Genomic DNA, 15,075 nt, shown 5'->3' with positions numbered 1-15,075 from the left:
TGTTCTCAGATTGGAGATTTAGAAATAAGTGACTTTGCTGAGGTCATTTTGTCAGCCCCGTTTTGCCATTATGATTTTGCGGTTTTGAAAAATATTCTCAGTTGCTATGATTGAATTATCATGTTCTGTGTGTTTTTTATTATACACCACTGCACAGGAACAAGAGAGCCAAAAGCATTTCTGTAATGTTTTAAGCAGAGCATACTGAAGGCAAACTGCACTGGTTTCCAACCAATCTCAAAGTAGATATCATCTGAAATTCTACAGAAGGTGTAGTGTGCCTACACCCAAGGATTAGCTACTCTCCTAACCTCTAGTCCATCAAAAATCACTATTAATAAACTAAACTTTAATAATGTTTAAAACAGATTGCCAATGCCATCATTGCTGATACCATTTAAATTTCAGGAAGGACATGGACATTAGTGTATGTAGACTGCAGGCTTCCTCAATAAGTATGCTTCCTGCAGACAGATGCTAAGGGCACACAAAAAGTAAAGCTGAGCCTGACAGCTGCAAAACCCAAATGGTGTTTCCTTGGGTTAATGCTTTGATGTAGTCACAAGTGTGAGGTTCCCCTTCACCTAGATACACCTCCTAAATATACTTATACCTCCTAATTACAGAACAGCATATTGTGCACTCCAAGAGTATTCAGATGAAATATTATCTCTTTTCTAATGTCTAATAAAGATTTCCTTATTGGGTCAAACTTGTGACAGAGGCCTTATTGGTCATAGAATATCAAGTTTAGTTTTCTCTTGTTCTGTCACAGGTACCCTAGAGTTACAGGGTCTTCCACAAGTAACTCTTCTCCATAAAGAAATGTTAAGCAGTAGTTAGAAGCTAAACAGGTGTTAGCAAAATATGCAGATTTGATATCCCCACGCTGTCTTTCCCTGATTCCCTATACTCCTGGCATGAATTATTTTCCTGGCTCTGTACAAAGGGAGCAGCCCATCTTTTGATCTATAGGCAGGGACTGATACTCCCATTAAGAAAATAAACAGAGAGGCAGGGATGGCACTTCAGGGAGCACATGCCCAGCTGTGTCTTGGAGTTTCCTTACCTTCAAAACAGGATATTTCTTCCACATTTCTTGCTGCTTTACCGTGCACTTTGAATAGACTTACACTGTTTTTGCTAACAGCATGGAAACCACTTCCAGGGCAGAAAGAAAATGTAGTCTTTCTGAAGTTTTTTGTATCATTTTTCATTGAAAATGTTTTTCTCGGTCCAGTTTTTTTTCTTAAAAACTGATATACTGGGTTTATACCCGAGCTTATGAGCTGAAGATACCTTTGAAGAAAGAAAAGGTTCCAGCTGTGCCCATAACACAGTGTGTTTTGTCTACAAAACCACTGATCTACCCAGCTGCCCTGGTAGCAGTGTCTTTGAAGGATATCTTGGTGTTTTATCCATTCCCCACTATTCTCTTGGTGTCTGAACAGTTTGTGTGCCCCAGTATTAATCTGGTGTCTTTGTCTTAAGACAGGATTTTAGCTCTGAATGCTTTGCTTGACTAGCTGGTCTAGAAGGGCTTGTTTCCCTCACAGGGCTGAGATTGATTGGTTTGATGTACTGGGTCTAAGCCTGCACTGTCTGTCTGCCCTCTGCAAAGCCACCATCACTGCCACAGGGTGGGCTCAGCTTCTTCTACCTTGCCACTGCCATCCTGTTTGTAGCCTGCAGTATTGGAATATGGATGTGGTGTTTTGGGTCAGTGCTCTATGCCCAGCTGTGAGCTGCACAGAGAGGCTCAGCAGCTGCTGGGTGAACAGGCAGGACATCCCAAACCAGCAAGAGGACAGGCAGGTGGGACAGGAACCATACTAGTTATCCTGGCCTGCCCTACCCTATGCGGTGCTCTCCAGCAGAGCCTTAAGAACAACTTTCCTGGTGTTTTCCTGATTTAAACTGCCAGAGTCAGTGGACAATTGCCATGAGTCAGGTAGAGGGTTGCCTCAGTTGCACTGAAGGCTCATGTAGGAGTTAGCAGAGCAGAATAAAACTCACCAACATATTTTATTGCCTTTGGCTGACCCCAAGACCCATGAAAAATAGAAGAACATTGAAAAACAAATGTTTAAGTGGGCTAGAAGTGTCACCTCCTGCCACCACACCAGAACAACACCATTGTCATCCTCAGGGGCTTCTGTATCTGAGAGCAGAGCTTGGTATCAGCTGACTGGCATTGGTGTGGCCGTGGGCATGTTACAGGTGCCCAGACCTACCCCTCACACCTTGTGTCCCTCCCTCTTCCCCATGCTCCAAGGTTGGCTCCGTGGTGGCTGTCGGCTGGATCCGCTCCAAGAAAGCCGTCGACTGGCGCCTTTTCCGCAACATCTTCCTGGCGTGGTTCGTGACTGTGCCGGTCGCCGGTTTGTTCAGCGCTGGGGTGATGGCACTGCTGATGTACGGGATCCTGCCTTACATTTGAGGAGCTTCCTCTGCCGGGAAAAGCGGAAATGGCCGAGCTACTACCGATGGGAGAAGCGTGCCCGTGAAAGAAGCAGTCAGAGAGGATCCATCTTCCATACCTAACTTCTTATCTACTGTACATAACAATGTGTCATATTGGTGACATGGTGATGTGGTGCCATTTCTTATATATTAAAGAAATATATATGCATATAGTAGGTAACAATACCTAAGTTATATCATCAGTGGGGTGAAAATAATTGCCTAGAACTTAATATTTAGTAAAATTTGTACATAGTGTATCATTTTGGTGGCTATTTTTTAATCTTTTGAAGAAGAGTATGGATTAGGAAATGTTTCTTGTACATTTGATATAAGAAGAAGCGAGGTCAGGACTGCATAATACATGAATTTTTTAAAGCTATTAAGATACTGGAACAAAAGAAAATGTGCAGAAGTGCTTTTCATAAAATAACTTTGTTCATATCATATTGATTTTCATGTATCATAGCGTGATGGTTATGGCTGTGTAAATACTTACGAACAGTAACTTTTAAATGGTGCATTTCCCTTATATATTTTGGATAAGAAAGTTTTGGAAGTACCAAAGAAGCAGGGGAATAGCTTGCCGATATTATGTTGTTGTCTCCACGTGTGTTGTGTTTCCCCACCTCTGATTCAACGTTGTTTTCACCAAGCTCCAGCCACTGAGGCTGGGATAGTACTGTTCATGTCTTAATGTAACTTTAAAAAAAAAAAAAGCGCGCACAAAAATTAGTTCTCGTGACGTAGTAGGCAGCCCATGGCTCTCCACGTTAGCTGATAGTAAACTGACTTCATTTTGTGGGTTGATACTTGAGTATGTCACTGCTCACCTTCTACCTTTCCCCTCAAGTCTCAGCTCCTGGTTGCCCTGCTCTCGATTCCTGTGGGAGGACAGACATGGGCCTCCCCTGCTTCTCTCCATCCATCCACAGCACACTCTCAGGTACAGGAGCGGGGCCGTGGAGCGCACAGCGCCCCCGCCGACAGAAGCAAAGGGCAGCAGCGGGCAGGAAAGGGCTCAGCCCTGGATTTGTGTTTGGAGGTAATGGGCACCCATGGGAGTGCTGATCCGTGCAGGGGAGGATGTGAGCAGGTGCTGCCTCCCCCACCCCCGGCAAGTCCCATCCCAGCCACAGCCAGGGGGGGACGGGAGCCTGGCCCTGTGTGGATGGAGGCTGAATGGTAACCAGTGTTTGGGATGAGATTTTTGTTCACGGTGGCTCAGGGGAAAATGGCCAGCTCCATCCCCTGCATGCCTTTGGAAAGCACATTTGAGTGAAGGTTACTGATCTGTGGGTGGGAGGCAAAGGGCAAGGGGTGCCCAGAGGAGGTTGGGAATCTGTTACTGTTTAAATGCTGCTAAAATTTTGATAAAATGTTCTTGGTACTCCATTGTGATTTTTCCATTGGTCATTCATACCAAATTTATAATTAAAAGATAAAAAGCCCCTGTAACTGCCTCTTGCGTTTTTGGAGTATTACTCAGCTGTAATGGGAAGGCTCCCCAGGCAGTTAAAGCCTACTCCTTGGCATCTGCTGCCTTTTGTCCTTTGTCTGCTGTGGTCAGTGGGATCAAACCATGCTCTGTGTGACACTGACAAACCTCCCTTTTCTTCCTGCTATCCTGGCAGCCCCAGTGCCCAGCCCTCACTCTGCCCAGGCTTGGCTCACAGGCATCTCTCTGTTGAGGTTTGGGAGCTCGTGGGCTGCTTCAGACACATTCCCTGAGCACTTGCTGCCTCCAACTGCCTCACACACTCTGGCTCTATTTCTGGGGCTCTGGAAGCATCCCTATGGCATGGCACCGTGGTGCTTCATTTCCAACCCCTCTGAAACCCTAGAGCTATGGTATAAATAGTGCTGGCAAATGGGTGGGACTGGTGGGCAGCAGCTGAGTGATCAGCACAGAGACAATTTGAGACCTGTGGAAAAGGGTGCAAGAACTCACCTTATCTTAGCACTTGCAGAAACAAATGCCTGCCCAGTGGCCCAGCAGCTTCCCACCTTGTTTTATCTAGAGAGACAAACCAGACTTCTCTCGCTCTAGCAGCAGGGACGCAGCTGCAGCCCTGCCAGACACAGGCAGCATGCAGAGGGCTATGCCAGCTCTGGGGGTATGTGATAATCCCCCAGCACACACAGCTGGGTGTCTATCAACACACACATATATAAATAAAACTGCTGTGAGGGAAATGGCTTGCAAGGAAGCATCTCCAAAATATTCCTGCCCTAGCTACAATAACCTTCAGTGTGGAGGGAGATGGAAAATCCAAAGTGATTTTCTTCACCGCCCCGGAGAAGCAGAAACTGCAGAGGAAGCACAATTGGTGAAACATGGTGCAAATATGGGCACAGTTAAAACTCCCTTTGCTCAGACAGCAATCAAAATAGGTCTATTTTCAGGTCAAAAAATGGTGGGGGGTTTGCAATTTTTCAGCAGCATCAGAGCTCAATGGGGCTGGAGAGTTTAGCTTGTTTAGCCAATGCTTATTTAACAAGCACATGCTGATAGACCTCGACAGAGACACTGGACTTTTGCACCCTGCAGGGCTGCCCCATCCCCTGGCAGAGCTCTTCCCACCGTGGTTCACAGCCATCAGGGCTGCAGCCCTCCCAGGCAGGACACAGGACAGCATGGCTGTCAGTGGGCAGACCTTGCTACGTGCTGGGGAGAGGTGTGCACAGGTTGCTGGGGCTGCAGGAAAAGTGAACACAAAAAACAGGTCAGGAGGCAAGAGAGACAGAAGCCTGATGGAAATATTTATTACAAGTAGAAACCTTTAGCCAAGGAAATGCAGCCTGAATTTCAGAAACCTAAGTGTCTACTGTGCTTCATATAGATTGGTGTCAAATCTTTGACTCAAACCAGCCTTAGGAGAGCCAGAAGATGCAAATAGACTAATTACCCACATCAAGCTCTCCTCCTGCCTCCAGCTTTCACACCACTAGCAGATTTCATGGTTTGCCCTGAGAGCTGATTTGCTTTTGTGTGTCTGATGGTGACTGGGATGATGCTGGGACATGTTTTTGCCACTAGCTCTGCTTGTGCTGCTTGGCAGGGTGCCCTGTGGTGGTGAAGTTGCTGTGGCATGGTGACCTGTGCACCCTGGTCTGTCCTTCCCAGCAGAGCAGCTCTGTTCTGCCAGCTCCCTGCTGCTTGTCTCCCACCTCCAAAGTGAGTGCCCTGTGTGCTCATGACTGCTCTGACTGCCTGAACACCCCTTGGAGCACAAGCTCTTGCCTGTGCCACAGGCACTGAGATTTGTTCTGGAGCTGGTCACTAAATGCTCGTTGTGACGTGTGGTGAGAGAGGCCAGGAAATGCAGTGGGGAGGTGCATGGGGCAGGACAAAGCAAAGGTACAAGGGCCCTTGTTTGTGAGAGAGAGGTCTGGGTTGCTTTGTGAGATACCCTATCCCAGACCTGGGCATCCAGGTGCTCCTGGGACTGCAAGATGATGCTGATGGAGAGATCCATATTTTTGGGGGGCAGAAGACTGTTTGAATTAGTGTTCTGTGCTTTTACTTCTCTAGAGAAGGTAGATGATGGGTAGTCTTTTTTTAAAGTATAAGGACCTTTGGTTATGTGTTACTCCTTTTGTGGAGTGTGCTTTAGTGCCATTAATGATTGGTTTGATGGAGCATTGACTCCACCTGCTGGTTACCAAAAAGAAGTCTGAACCAGAGTAAGATTTTTATTGCCAACATGAAGCTTTGTGAGTCTCCTTTTTCTAACCAGTAAAGCAGAACAGAAAATATGAACTGTGCTCTTTCCAGGTGAAATTGTACAAATAACTAAATATTGCACACGCAATTTAATTTCTAATATCTTAGGTTCTAGGAGAAAAATGTATTACTGTTGCACTGAATTAAATTACCTTTTCACATTGATTGATCCAAGAAGACTTTTCTTCTACTTGTCTTGAAAAAGTAACCAGTATGTCACTTGAGTTCTTAAAGCTAGGCTGCTGAACTTCTGCAGTGATGCTATTTTAGCACTGTATTGATAGCAAACACTTTGTCCAGGGGTAGCATTGGTCTGAAAGATTTTATAAGCATATTACACCACTTATTCAGCTAATTGCAGTTTTCAGAAGGGCTTTATTTTTCCGAAGTGAAATAGTATTTTTAACTTGAACAAATACTCTGTACTGTTACCAGCTTTTAGGTGCAGAATTTTTTTTTTTGTTGTGAGAAGGTGAATGCAAATAACAAAAGCTTATTTCCTTCTTTAACTGCAACCATCTTCAAAACAAAGTTGGTGTCTGGAAACCAAGCACAAACAATGTCTGTTGCGCCTTGCACCTGTCCCAGCTTACACTAAACAATCCAGCTTCAGGAAGATGACTTCCCATCTGATAAACCCTAAATTCAAGGATGTGACGTGCTACTGCAGTGCAAGTATTTACTGTAGATCATTATTCATTACTGTGCTTCAGGAAGAGAAAAACTGCCCAGTTGCAGTCAGCCCCTGGATGATCTTCCCACATGATGGCATGGTGCATGCCAATTCCAATTCCTGAGCAGCCTCGTGCAGCTTTACAGAATTCAATTGCTGCTAAAGACCTTCTTTCTGGTCTCTCATTGTAAGGACAGCTGAGATTCTCTGCCTCTGAAAGCTGACTTCATTCATTTACTAGGGATACTCCACCAGCCAAAATCCTTCCCCTTGCAAAAAGGGAGAAGATGCTTGTACCTGCAGACCAAGTTGCCAGTGTTAGGGAAAGGTGAGGAGGGTGTAGGACACTGCTCTTATGTGAAACAGGAAGATGGTTCTAAGTGGAAAAGCACTAAAGCATTTTGTATGATACTAAAACTGTTTTCCTACTGTGAGAGGATTTACCATCTTTTTTACTGGAGGGGAAAAAATATAGGAAGGTTATTCTGAAAATAACCTTGCTATCTTGATGTACTTTGTAATGGATGATTTTTCCAGACAATGTTGAGAATCCTCTTAATCCTATGGAAAACAGGCAGACCTGGAACTGCCCAGGGTTTCTGGATTGAATAATTTTCTGTATGCCTGATTTTTCCACTCCTCCTTGCTTCTTGTGGAATCTTGGTGATCTCTGTAATAGAAATTGCATGTGACATGTCTTTCACACTCATGAGCTTATCAAGGTAAAGCTGACAATTTCTCTCTTCTCAGTCTCTGACTTTGCATGACAACCTGCAGTAAGTCTTTGCTGTTTTCTGACAGATGACTGCTTCTCTTTCCTGTGAGAACAGAGATGTGTTGTTATCTGATAAAGTGCCTGTCAGTGCTGGGGTCAAGTGCTGCTCAAAATACACCAAACCAATGTGGAACTGGCACAAGAAATTATGAAAGAGAGAAAAAGAACTTGAGGCTAGACCCAAGGACCATGAAGAGCTTGGTCATTTTATGGGAGGAATGTCACAAATTCATTTCTATGGACAAGCTTTAGATGGTAGACAAAGGTCTGCACCTGGAATTCTTTTAGCCATGTGATGCTTTTGTTTTTTCTAAACACTTAGAACAATTTGGGTACAGAAATCTGTGCCCTGAATCCTTGAGACTTCAAGAGCAACATTATGTAAAGGTCTGCTAAAATCCCTTTTATATATTTGGGTTAAGGTTTCTAAGTACTGCAGAAAGAGGTTAAAAGGCTTTATCAACTTGCAGGCTGTTCTCTTCCATAAAAGAGTGTCCTTCCTGTTCCTCTCCTGAATAATGTTCATTAAGGCAGTTTCCCTTCCTTTATGAAGGCTGGAGTAAATGCTTTTAGCTATCATTTGAAGAAAATCTCCTGGATTCACATTATTTGTCATATGTATTATGGCAAAGATTTCTTACTTGTTTGCTTCATCTTTCATTTTGGGTAGTCTGCATCAAATGAGTGTATATATGAGTAATATTTCCTTTGTTACTGAAAATTACTCCAGATCCCCTTTTCACAGGAATGTACAGAGACAAAAATTTCTAATTTTTTAAGAACTAGTAACAGATATGAGAAGTTTGCAGATGGTGTTGATAAAAAGCACAAGTACCAGGATAAACAGAAATTATAGAAATAAATGAGGTGGGAAGAACATACTAACAATACCAAAATAGCCTTCGGAGATCAAGAGGTTGTGGCTGAGACAAACAAATAATGGCAAAAACACAAGCTGCTGATACAAATCCAGAAGAGAAACATTGCTACAGAGATTCTAATGGCCTTCCTCAGAATTCACCAGTTTCAAAGGGCCTCTGTTAGAGTAGATTTAACTGGCAATCTGTTTGTTGCTTTTTTTTTTATTCTTATGCCAACATTAGCTCTAGGGCAAAGGTAGCCACTGGCTTTTCAAATGGGGGACATAGAGAGATGGTCACAAAGCAAAGTGAGCAGTCTTTCTCCTGCTCTCATTATTCTCCAAGCCACCAGGGTGCCTGGTCTTATTCTGCTCATCTAGTTTCAGAAGCAGTACTCAAGGACTAAATTCCCACTTAATTGAATTGAGAAAATAGCTGTAGGGCTTTTCTGCTATCATTGTTTATTATTTAACATTATTTTTCCTGAAGCTGCAATTATCACTGCCAATGCCATTCAGTGGGTAACGGAGGAAGTCAGGACAGGAAATGCCTCAAAACCTCTCAGGTGCTACCTACAACACTTACTTGAGAGGCTCCCACTTGAAGATGTTGAAGTTCAGATACAGCTTGTTATATCTTCCATTAAGATTCTGCATATATAGAGCTAATAAATAATTTAATACATTTTTCATTATTTTTTTTTTTTTTGCAAGAAAGGAAAGGAACCAGTTATAGAAATAATTCCCTGTAAAGACATTAGTAGCTTCCTTTAGACCTGACACAAACCAATTAGTGACTAGTCTTGAGAACTAACAACCTGTTAAACCACTGAGAAAGTTGAACACGCCTCTGTGAACATACATTTTAACAAGAACAAACCCGAGGAAGATCTATTCTCTCTCCCTCCTAAGGACACGTAACAGGCCAGGCGGGCGGGCCCTGCTGCAGTTCTCTCTCTCGAGTAAAAGAAAGGGACAGAAATAAAGACACGCACAAAAACAACATAAAGAAAGACAAGAAAGAAAAGTCCCAGATGGGAAGGGATGAGGAGAAGACTTAAGCTGAAATTCTCATATAAGCTATGAAGAAAATATCATTGATATATCAGACTCTTCTCTTCCTATAATTCATAAAATGCATTTTGGGGAGATGAAGTGTTCTAGTCACAGTCATGAGCAGAAGCACCAATGCTAAAGTAACATGATGTTGAAATAGCTGTGATCCCATAAGAAGTTTAAACAGATGAAGAAAAAAGTGATAAAGATCCTTTGCCCCCAGGGAAGAAGACCAACTCTGTTCCCAAAGCTGAAGATGATCTTAGAGTTAGATTAAGAGAACTTGTGCTTTCAAATAGTTTCATCCTTAAAAATAGTACTCCATAAGTGTGGGAAGACAGCTTGAAAGCATAGTGCAGGATAGTACAGAAGGCAATCTTTCCCAATGAATTACAGCAGTACTGATTACCAAGGAGTGGAGACAGCCTTGCCTGCCCAGTGAGGTTGGGTGTTATAAAAGAGTGGGCTGGCTGGCCTCTAGTTACAGTGGAGCTTGAGACTGAGAGTCTGCTGCAGTCTGGGGTGGAGTGTGCTGGCTGTGCTGTGAGGAGGTGAGGGACAGACAGGGTTAGGTGGCTGGGAAAGGGACAGGTTGGGGTTGAGCTAGTATGCAGAAGCACGTGTTGCCTTTAGGAGCTGGAACATAATAAACATAATAAACATAAACTTAATAACAATAAGCAATTTAACAGGAATAATATTTTACATAATCAAATATTACAGAAAGAAGAACAACAATTAGAAAAGGAATCACCCGAAATATGCCATCATTTACATTTGTCTCTGTTGTCAAAATTGTTCAGGAGCAAAGGCTTTCTTAATTCTGAAATAATCAATATATCAGGAGAGCATTAGATGTTTATCAAAACATCTTTTCTTTTAGATTTCTGCATCCCAGTCTGCTGCACCGGGCAGCTACAAACTCTTCCTTTAAGTGAACCTTTTCCTGCCCCAAAAATCATCTTAATGCAGAAGTTCCTAAAAAGGAGCCCAAAGCTCAAGTCCAACGTGAAAACTGAGACCAAGGGATGCTGGGAGGCCATGAGGGAGGGTGGAGGAAGCGTTCCACCCCATCCCAGCTGAGGCAGGATCTGCACCTGCACCTGAACAGCAGCGAGAGGGCATAGATGGAAGCAGGGAATCCAGCAACAGAAAAAGCGCAAGATTTAAAGTCTTGAAAAATAAAAATAAATAAAATTAAAAAAAAAAAAAATAAAAAAAAAAATCCATCACCTCACAGCAGCACTGCCCTGCATTCCCCCTAAGATGTACTGTGCTACCCAAACCGGGAGTCGAACCCGGATTACCCGGGTGAAAACCAGGAATTCTAACTGCTAGATCCCGGAAAAGCCGGCGAGGGCCCCAGGGAGAGCCCTCCCCTCTCTGTGAAGGGCCGGGCACCCTGGTCTGGGTTCGCCCGGGTGAAAACCAGGAATTCGAGCTGCTAGACCCCAGAAAAGCCGGCGGGGGCCCCAGGGAGAGCCCTCCCCTCTCTGTGAAGGGCCGGGCACCCTGGTCTGGGTTCGCCCGGGTGAAAACCAGGAATTCGAGCTGCTAGACCCCGGAAAAGCCGGCGGGGGCCCCAGGGAGAGCCCTCCCCTCTCTGTGAAGGGCCGGGCACCCTGGTCTGGGTTCGCCCGGGTGAAAACCAGGAATTCGAGCTGCTAGATCCCGGAAAAGCCGGCGGGGGCCCCAGGGAGAGCCCTCCCCTCTCTGTGAAGGGCCGGGCACCCCGGAATGGACCCGCCCCGAGAGAGGGGCCCGCACCTTGGAAAGCGCCGCGGTTCTGGCGGCGGCTGGTGAGCTCTCGCTGGGTCGTGAAAATCCGGGAAATACATCCACATCTGCAGCACTGAAGCATCTTACAAACTGCAGGATCTGATGTTCATCTGATGAGATGAGACACGTCCACTGTGTTTACTCGCATAATGTTGCTGCTGCTAAATATCTCATGCCTGAGTCTGCAGTGCAACTTAGAAGCAAAAAAATTGAGGCTATTTCCTGTGGTTTGAGGAAGTAGAAATGGGAATTAACTGGTGCAGCTTTGGGGATTGAAAGGAGGTTCATTTGGTCAAATCTGCGGCTTGGAACACAGGAGATTAAGTCCTGTGTTGCTGTGCTCAGAAACATAGAGCCCAGTGCTGGGCTGTAACTGGCTAGAGCCTGGTGTTGGTAATGCCAAGGTTGTGGGTTCGATCCCGCTTATGGGTCTCTTGCTTGAGAGTCAGACTCCATGATCCTTGTCCTCCCAGCTCACAGTGTTCTGTGATTCTGCTTTGGGGTCTGGAACTGGGACTGTGCTGCTGTTCCCGGGCTGGCAGCAGAGTCCTAACCCTGCATGATTGAGCTCAGCCCAGAGGTTCCCTGGCTGATCCTGGGGAGGGTTTGGGGGCAAAAGGCTGTTCCCAAGTCTCCACACAGCTCAGTGCTAGTGCTGTTCCGATGGCTGGAGGAGCGGGGGGCTCAGGGCAGGCCTGAACAGAATCCTGGCAGCTGCCATCTTCCCCAAGTCTTTTGTCATCATCATCGTCCTCCCACCCTGGACCATGTAGTCCTGCATCAGGGAGAAGAAACCATGTGGGAGGAGGAAGCCTGGTGGTAGGAGGGATAATCGGCCAAAAATATCCTGATGGCTCCAAAATATCCTAGAAGGTTATTAAACTGTTAGCAAGAGCAATTGGATGGGGAGATCAGCTGGGCAATTTCCTGGAATGTGGTGCTTCAGGGACTCCCATATACTGCTCTGATTCCCTGCTGGTGTTCATGAGGCAGTGGTGGTGGTAGTGGCGAATTCTTGTGCGTTATCCTTCCCTGCAGCACCAGGGTACCACACTGACAGGTCACTGGGCAATAGAGCCCTGCCAGAAAGTGGATTTCATATAAAAAACCCCCCACCCTTATGGGCTGAGACAAATATCTTGTTCTTTATGCCTAGGACTTTTACAAACAATTTTAAATGAGGAAAAGATTTTTCAATGGAACAAGAATTACTTGTGTCAACACCTTTTCCAGTTAGTATATAGCAAACACTAAGAAATCAGTATTCTCTTAGGAATGGCTTGGCAAGGTCTCATTTCAAGAGTTATAGAAATGCAAATTTGAGGATGTGTTTGAGTTTGTTTTGGGTTTTGTTTGTTTGTTTGTTTTTCTTTGTTGCTGTTTGTTTGTCTGTTTGTTTGTTTGTTTGTTTGTTTGTTTTGTTTTGTTTTGTTTTTGTCCTGCCTGACTCACTTTGAAGACAAAAAGAAATCCTGCCAGCCATCCTCAGTTGTTTTTTGTAGCATTCGCTGGGGGGCAGCAGTGATGGCAGATGTGATTAACGTAGATGGTGTCAATTAGTTTCACCTTTATATAGACAAATGGTCCACTTAGGTTAAGCTCCTGGAAAGCTCTCTGTGCTATTTCCATCGCAGCATCTGGACTCTGAGATGGTGAAACAGCACAGTGCACAGTGCTGCAGCCACATTTGTGATGACTTTTTAACATTGCACTAAGGTGTAACAGATGAACCCCTGCTGTATTTCAACAGGTACTAAGTGTCACTCGTTTCTTCAGTCGGTTGTGGCAGACTTTGTTTTACTTTATGTCATATCTGCCGGCACCATTTCGTAATTTATCTCAGTCACACCCTGCAGGCTGATATTCGAGGGTGTGTAGCTTTACCTAACAGTGCATCTTGAAATTCAAGCTTGTTTTTTTTTTTTTTTTTTTTTTGAGCAAGAACTACGTCTTCGAATAAGGCTCCCACGTGAAAGATAATGACTTATCCATTAATGCACTAAAACAATTAAATATAATTTCTAGGTGCTGCCACTGGACAACCTGAAACTGCCAACATCATGGGAAGTAACTGCTGTTGGATGCTTAGGAGCACTTTCCTGCAGAGTCCTGGCATCCTGCTGGCCACTGCCCAGGCAGGCAGAGTTCAGAGTTCAGAGTTCAGGCTGTGCAAGCTCAGTAGGTTCAGCAGTTGAGTGGGAATTTTCTAGTGGGATTGCTGGGGAAAATACACACCAGTCGAAAAATATGTTTTTCTTACTGGAACTGAACCAATAATTTGTTACTGAGCTGAGTCCAGGCTGGTCACTGATGTTTTCCCACATTCTGAAATGGCTGCCTGGAGTGTGGGCCTTTGGTAAAAGTGTGAGTGGGAAAACAACATGAGGAGGTGTGAGACTGAACTTCTGCAGGGCCATGCTCGGTTCTGAGCTCTCCCACAGACTGCCCTGATCTCAGACACGTCTTGGCTTCCAAATACTCCATACCTCCCCAGGAAAATTACTGTTTTCAACCCTCTGCCTTCTTTCATTTCTTACAACAGGATTTTGCAGCATCAGATGCGTAGAAGTTTGCAGGTACTAATGGAAAACAAATAATACCATATGCTGCCTTTGTGGTAGTAAGCTCTGTCCCATGGGCAGTGGCTGATCCTATGTTGGAATCTCTTCATTTATTTATTTATTTACTTATTTATTTATTTATCATTTATTTATTTATTATTATGCATCAAATAAGTTACTGGGATGTAAATTTCTTGAATGACATCTTTTCACTGTGTTTTCTTCAGGCACAAAGAAGGTCTGTACATGCTTTTAAAGAGATCATATGTGTTTTAATCACACTGATCAACAGGCATGGAGTACAAGTCTGCACTACTGTGGTGTGTTTTCCAGCAAACTTTGCACTTTGAAGAGCACACTGTAGTAATAGAAAAGTATTATATGCAGGTTGAAGCAGCATAAACTTGCTGGTCTTGCAATGTCATCCCACTTAGCTTTGATATTCCCTTAAATGACCTGTTTTATTTATGCCCTTCTTCCTTTCACCTTTACAAAATGGGAGATAGTCACCTCAACTGAGGAAAGAAGAAATTAATCCAAGTTACATGAAAAATTTAACCACAGTTGTAATCTTTGGGCTACCCCTTTCTTAAAAGCTGAATTCAGCTCCATGTTTCTGTAAGTCTGCATTTTTTGGCTCACTGGAGGAAGAAGTACATCAAGCAATGCCACTCTGGCATTTGCTTTGTGGACTAGAGCTTTACTGGCTGTGTTTGAGTCACCTTGTCCAGCTGCAGAAGCCCTGCAGTAATCCCTGAGGTGATGGCAATTGTGTTTTTCCTGCTGGCTTGGTTAGGTTAGCGTCATGAGCCGGAGCTGACAAGGCTTCCCTCGTGCCATGGCTCCTGCGGGAGGCTGTGCCTGCCCAGGCATCTGTGTGCTGCTGACCTGCACGTGGAAGGGCAGGAAGCGCTGTGACTGCAGAGCGATTTCTGCTCAACTGGAAAGGGAAATGTTGCTCACATCACTGGCCACGAGATTACCAGTTTATGTGGTCACACGTCATTAAGTGTCCAACCCAGGGTGCTTGGGGGCACATTGCTACAATGTATGGTTTATTGAGCAAACAAATGCAAGCGAGCAGAATTTGGCAATAACTGAAGAACCTGATCAGTTAAGTCCTTTCTTGCACTGCCATGGTCTAACACAGACCACATCAGCTGGGTTGTTCAGTAGGAAATA

At 44.5% G+C, this 15,075-nt stretch overlaps 1 protein-coding gene across 4 annotated transcripts in view; it reads left to right on the top strand.

The window, feature by feature from the left end:
- SLC20A2 (solute carrier family 20 member 2) overlaps nt 1-3,925 on the top strand; it is a 56,794-nt gene extending 52,869 nt beyond the window's left edge. For all 4 annotated transcript variants that reach the window (XM_056490615.1, XM_056490616.1, XM_056490618.1 and 1 more), the window contains one exon: nt 2,276-3,925. In XM_056490615.1, coding sequence (XP_056346590.1) covers nt 2,276-2,440 — 165 coding nt within the window. In that variant the 3' untranslated portion in view covers nt 2,441-3,925. The remainder of the gene's footprint in view (nt 1-2,275) is intronic.
- The last annotated feature ends 11,150 nt before the right edge of the window (nt 3,926-15,075 follow it).

This window comes from Oenanthe melanoleuca, chromosome 4 (genome assembly GCF_029582105.1).
Source record: "Oenanthe melanoleuca isolate GR-GAL-2019-014 chromosome 4, OMel1.0, whole genome shotgun sequence".
Classification (NCBI taxonomy): Eukaryota; Metazoa; Chordata; class Aves; order Passeriformes; family Muscicapidae; genus Oenanthe; species Oenanthe melanoleuca.
The sequence above is the reverse complement of the archived record's forward strand: the minus strand, read 5'-3'. Positions and strand labels throughout refer to the sequence as shown.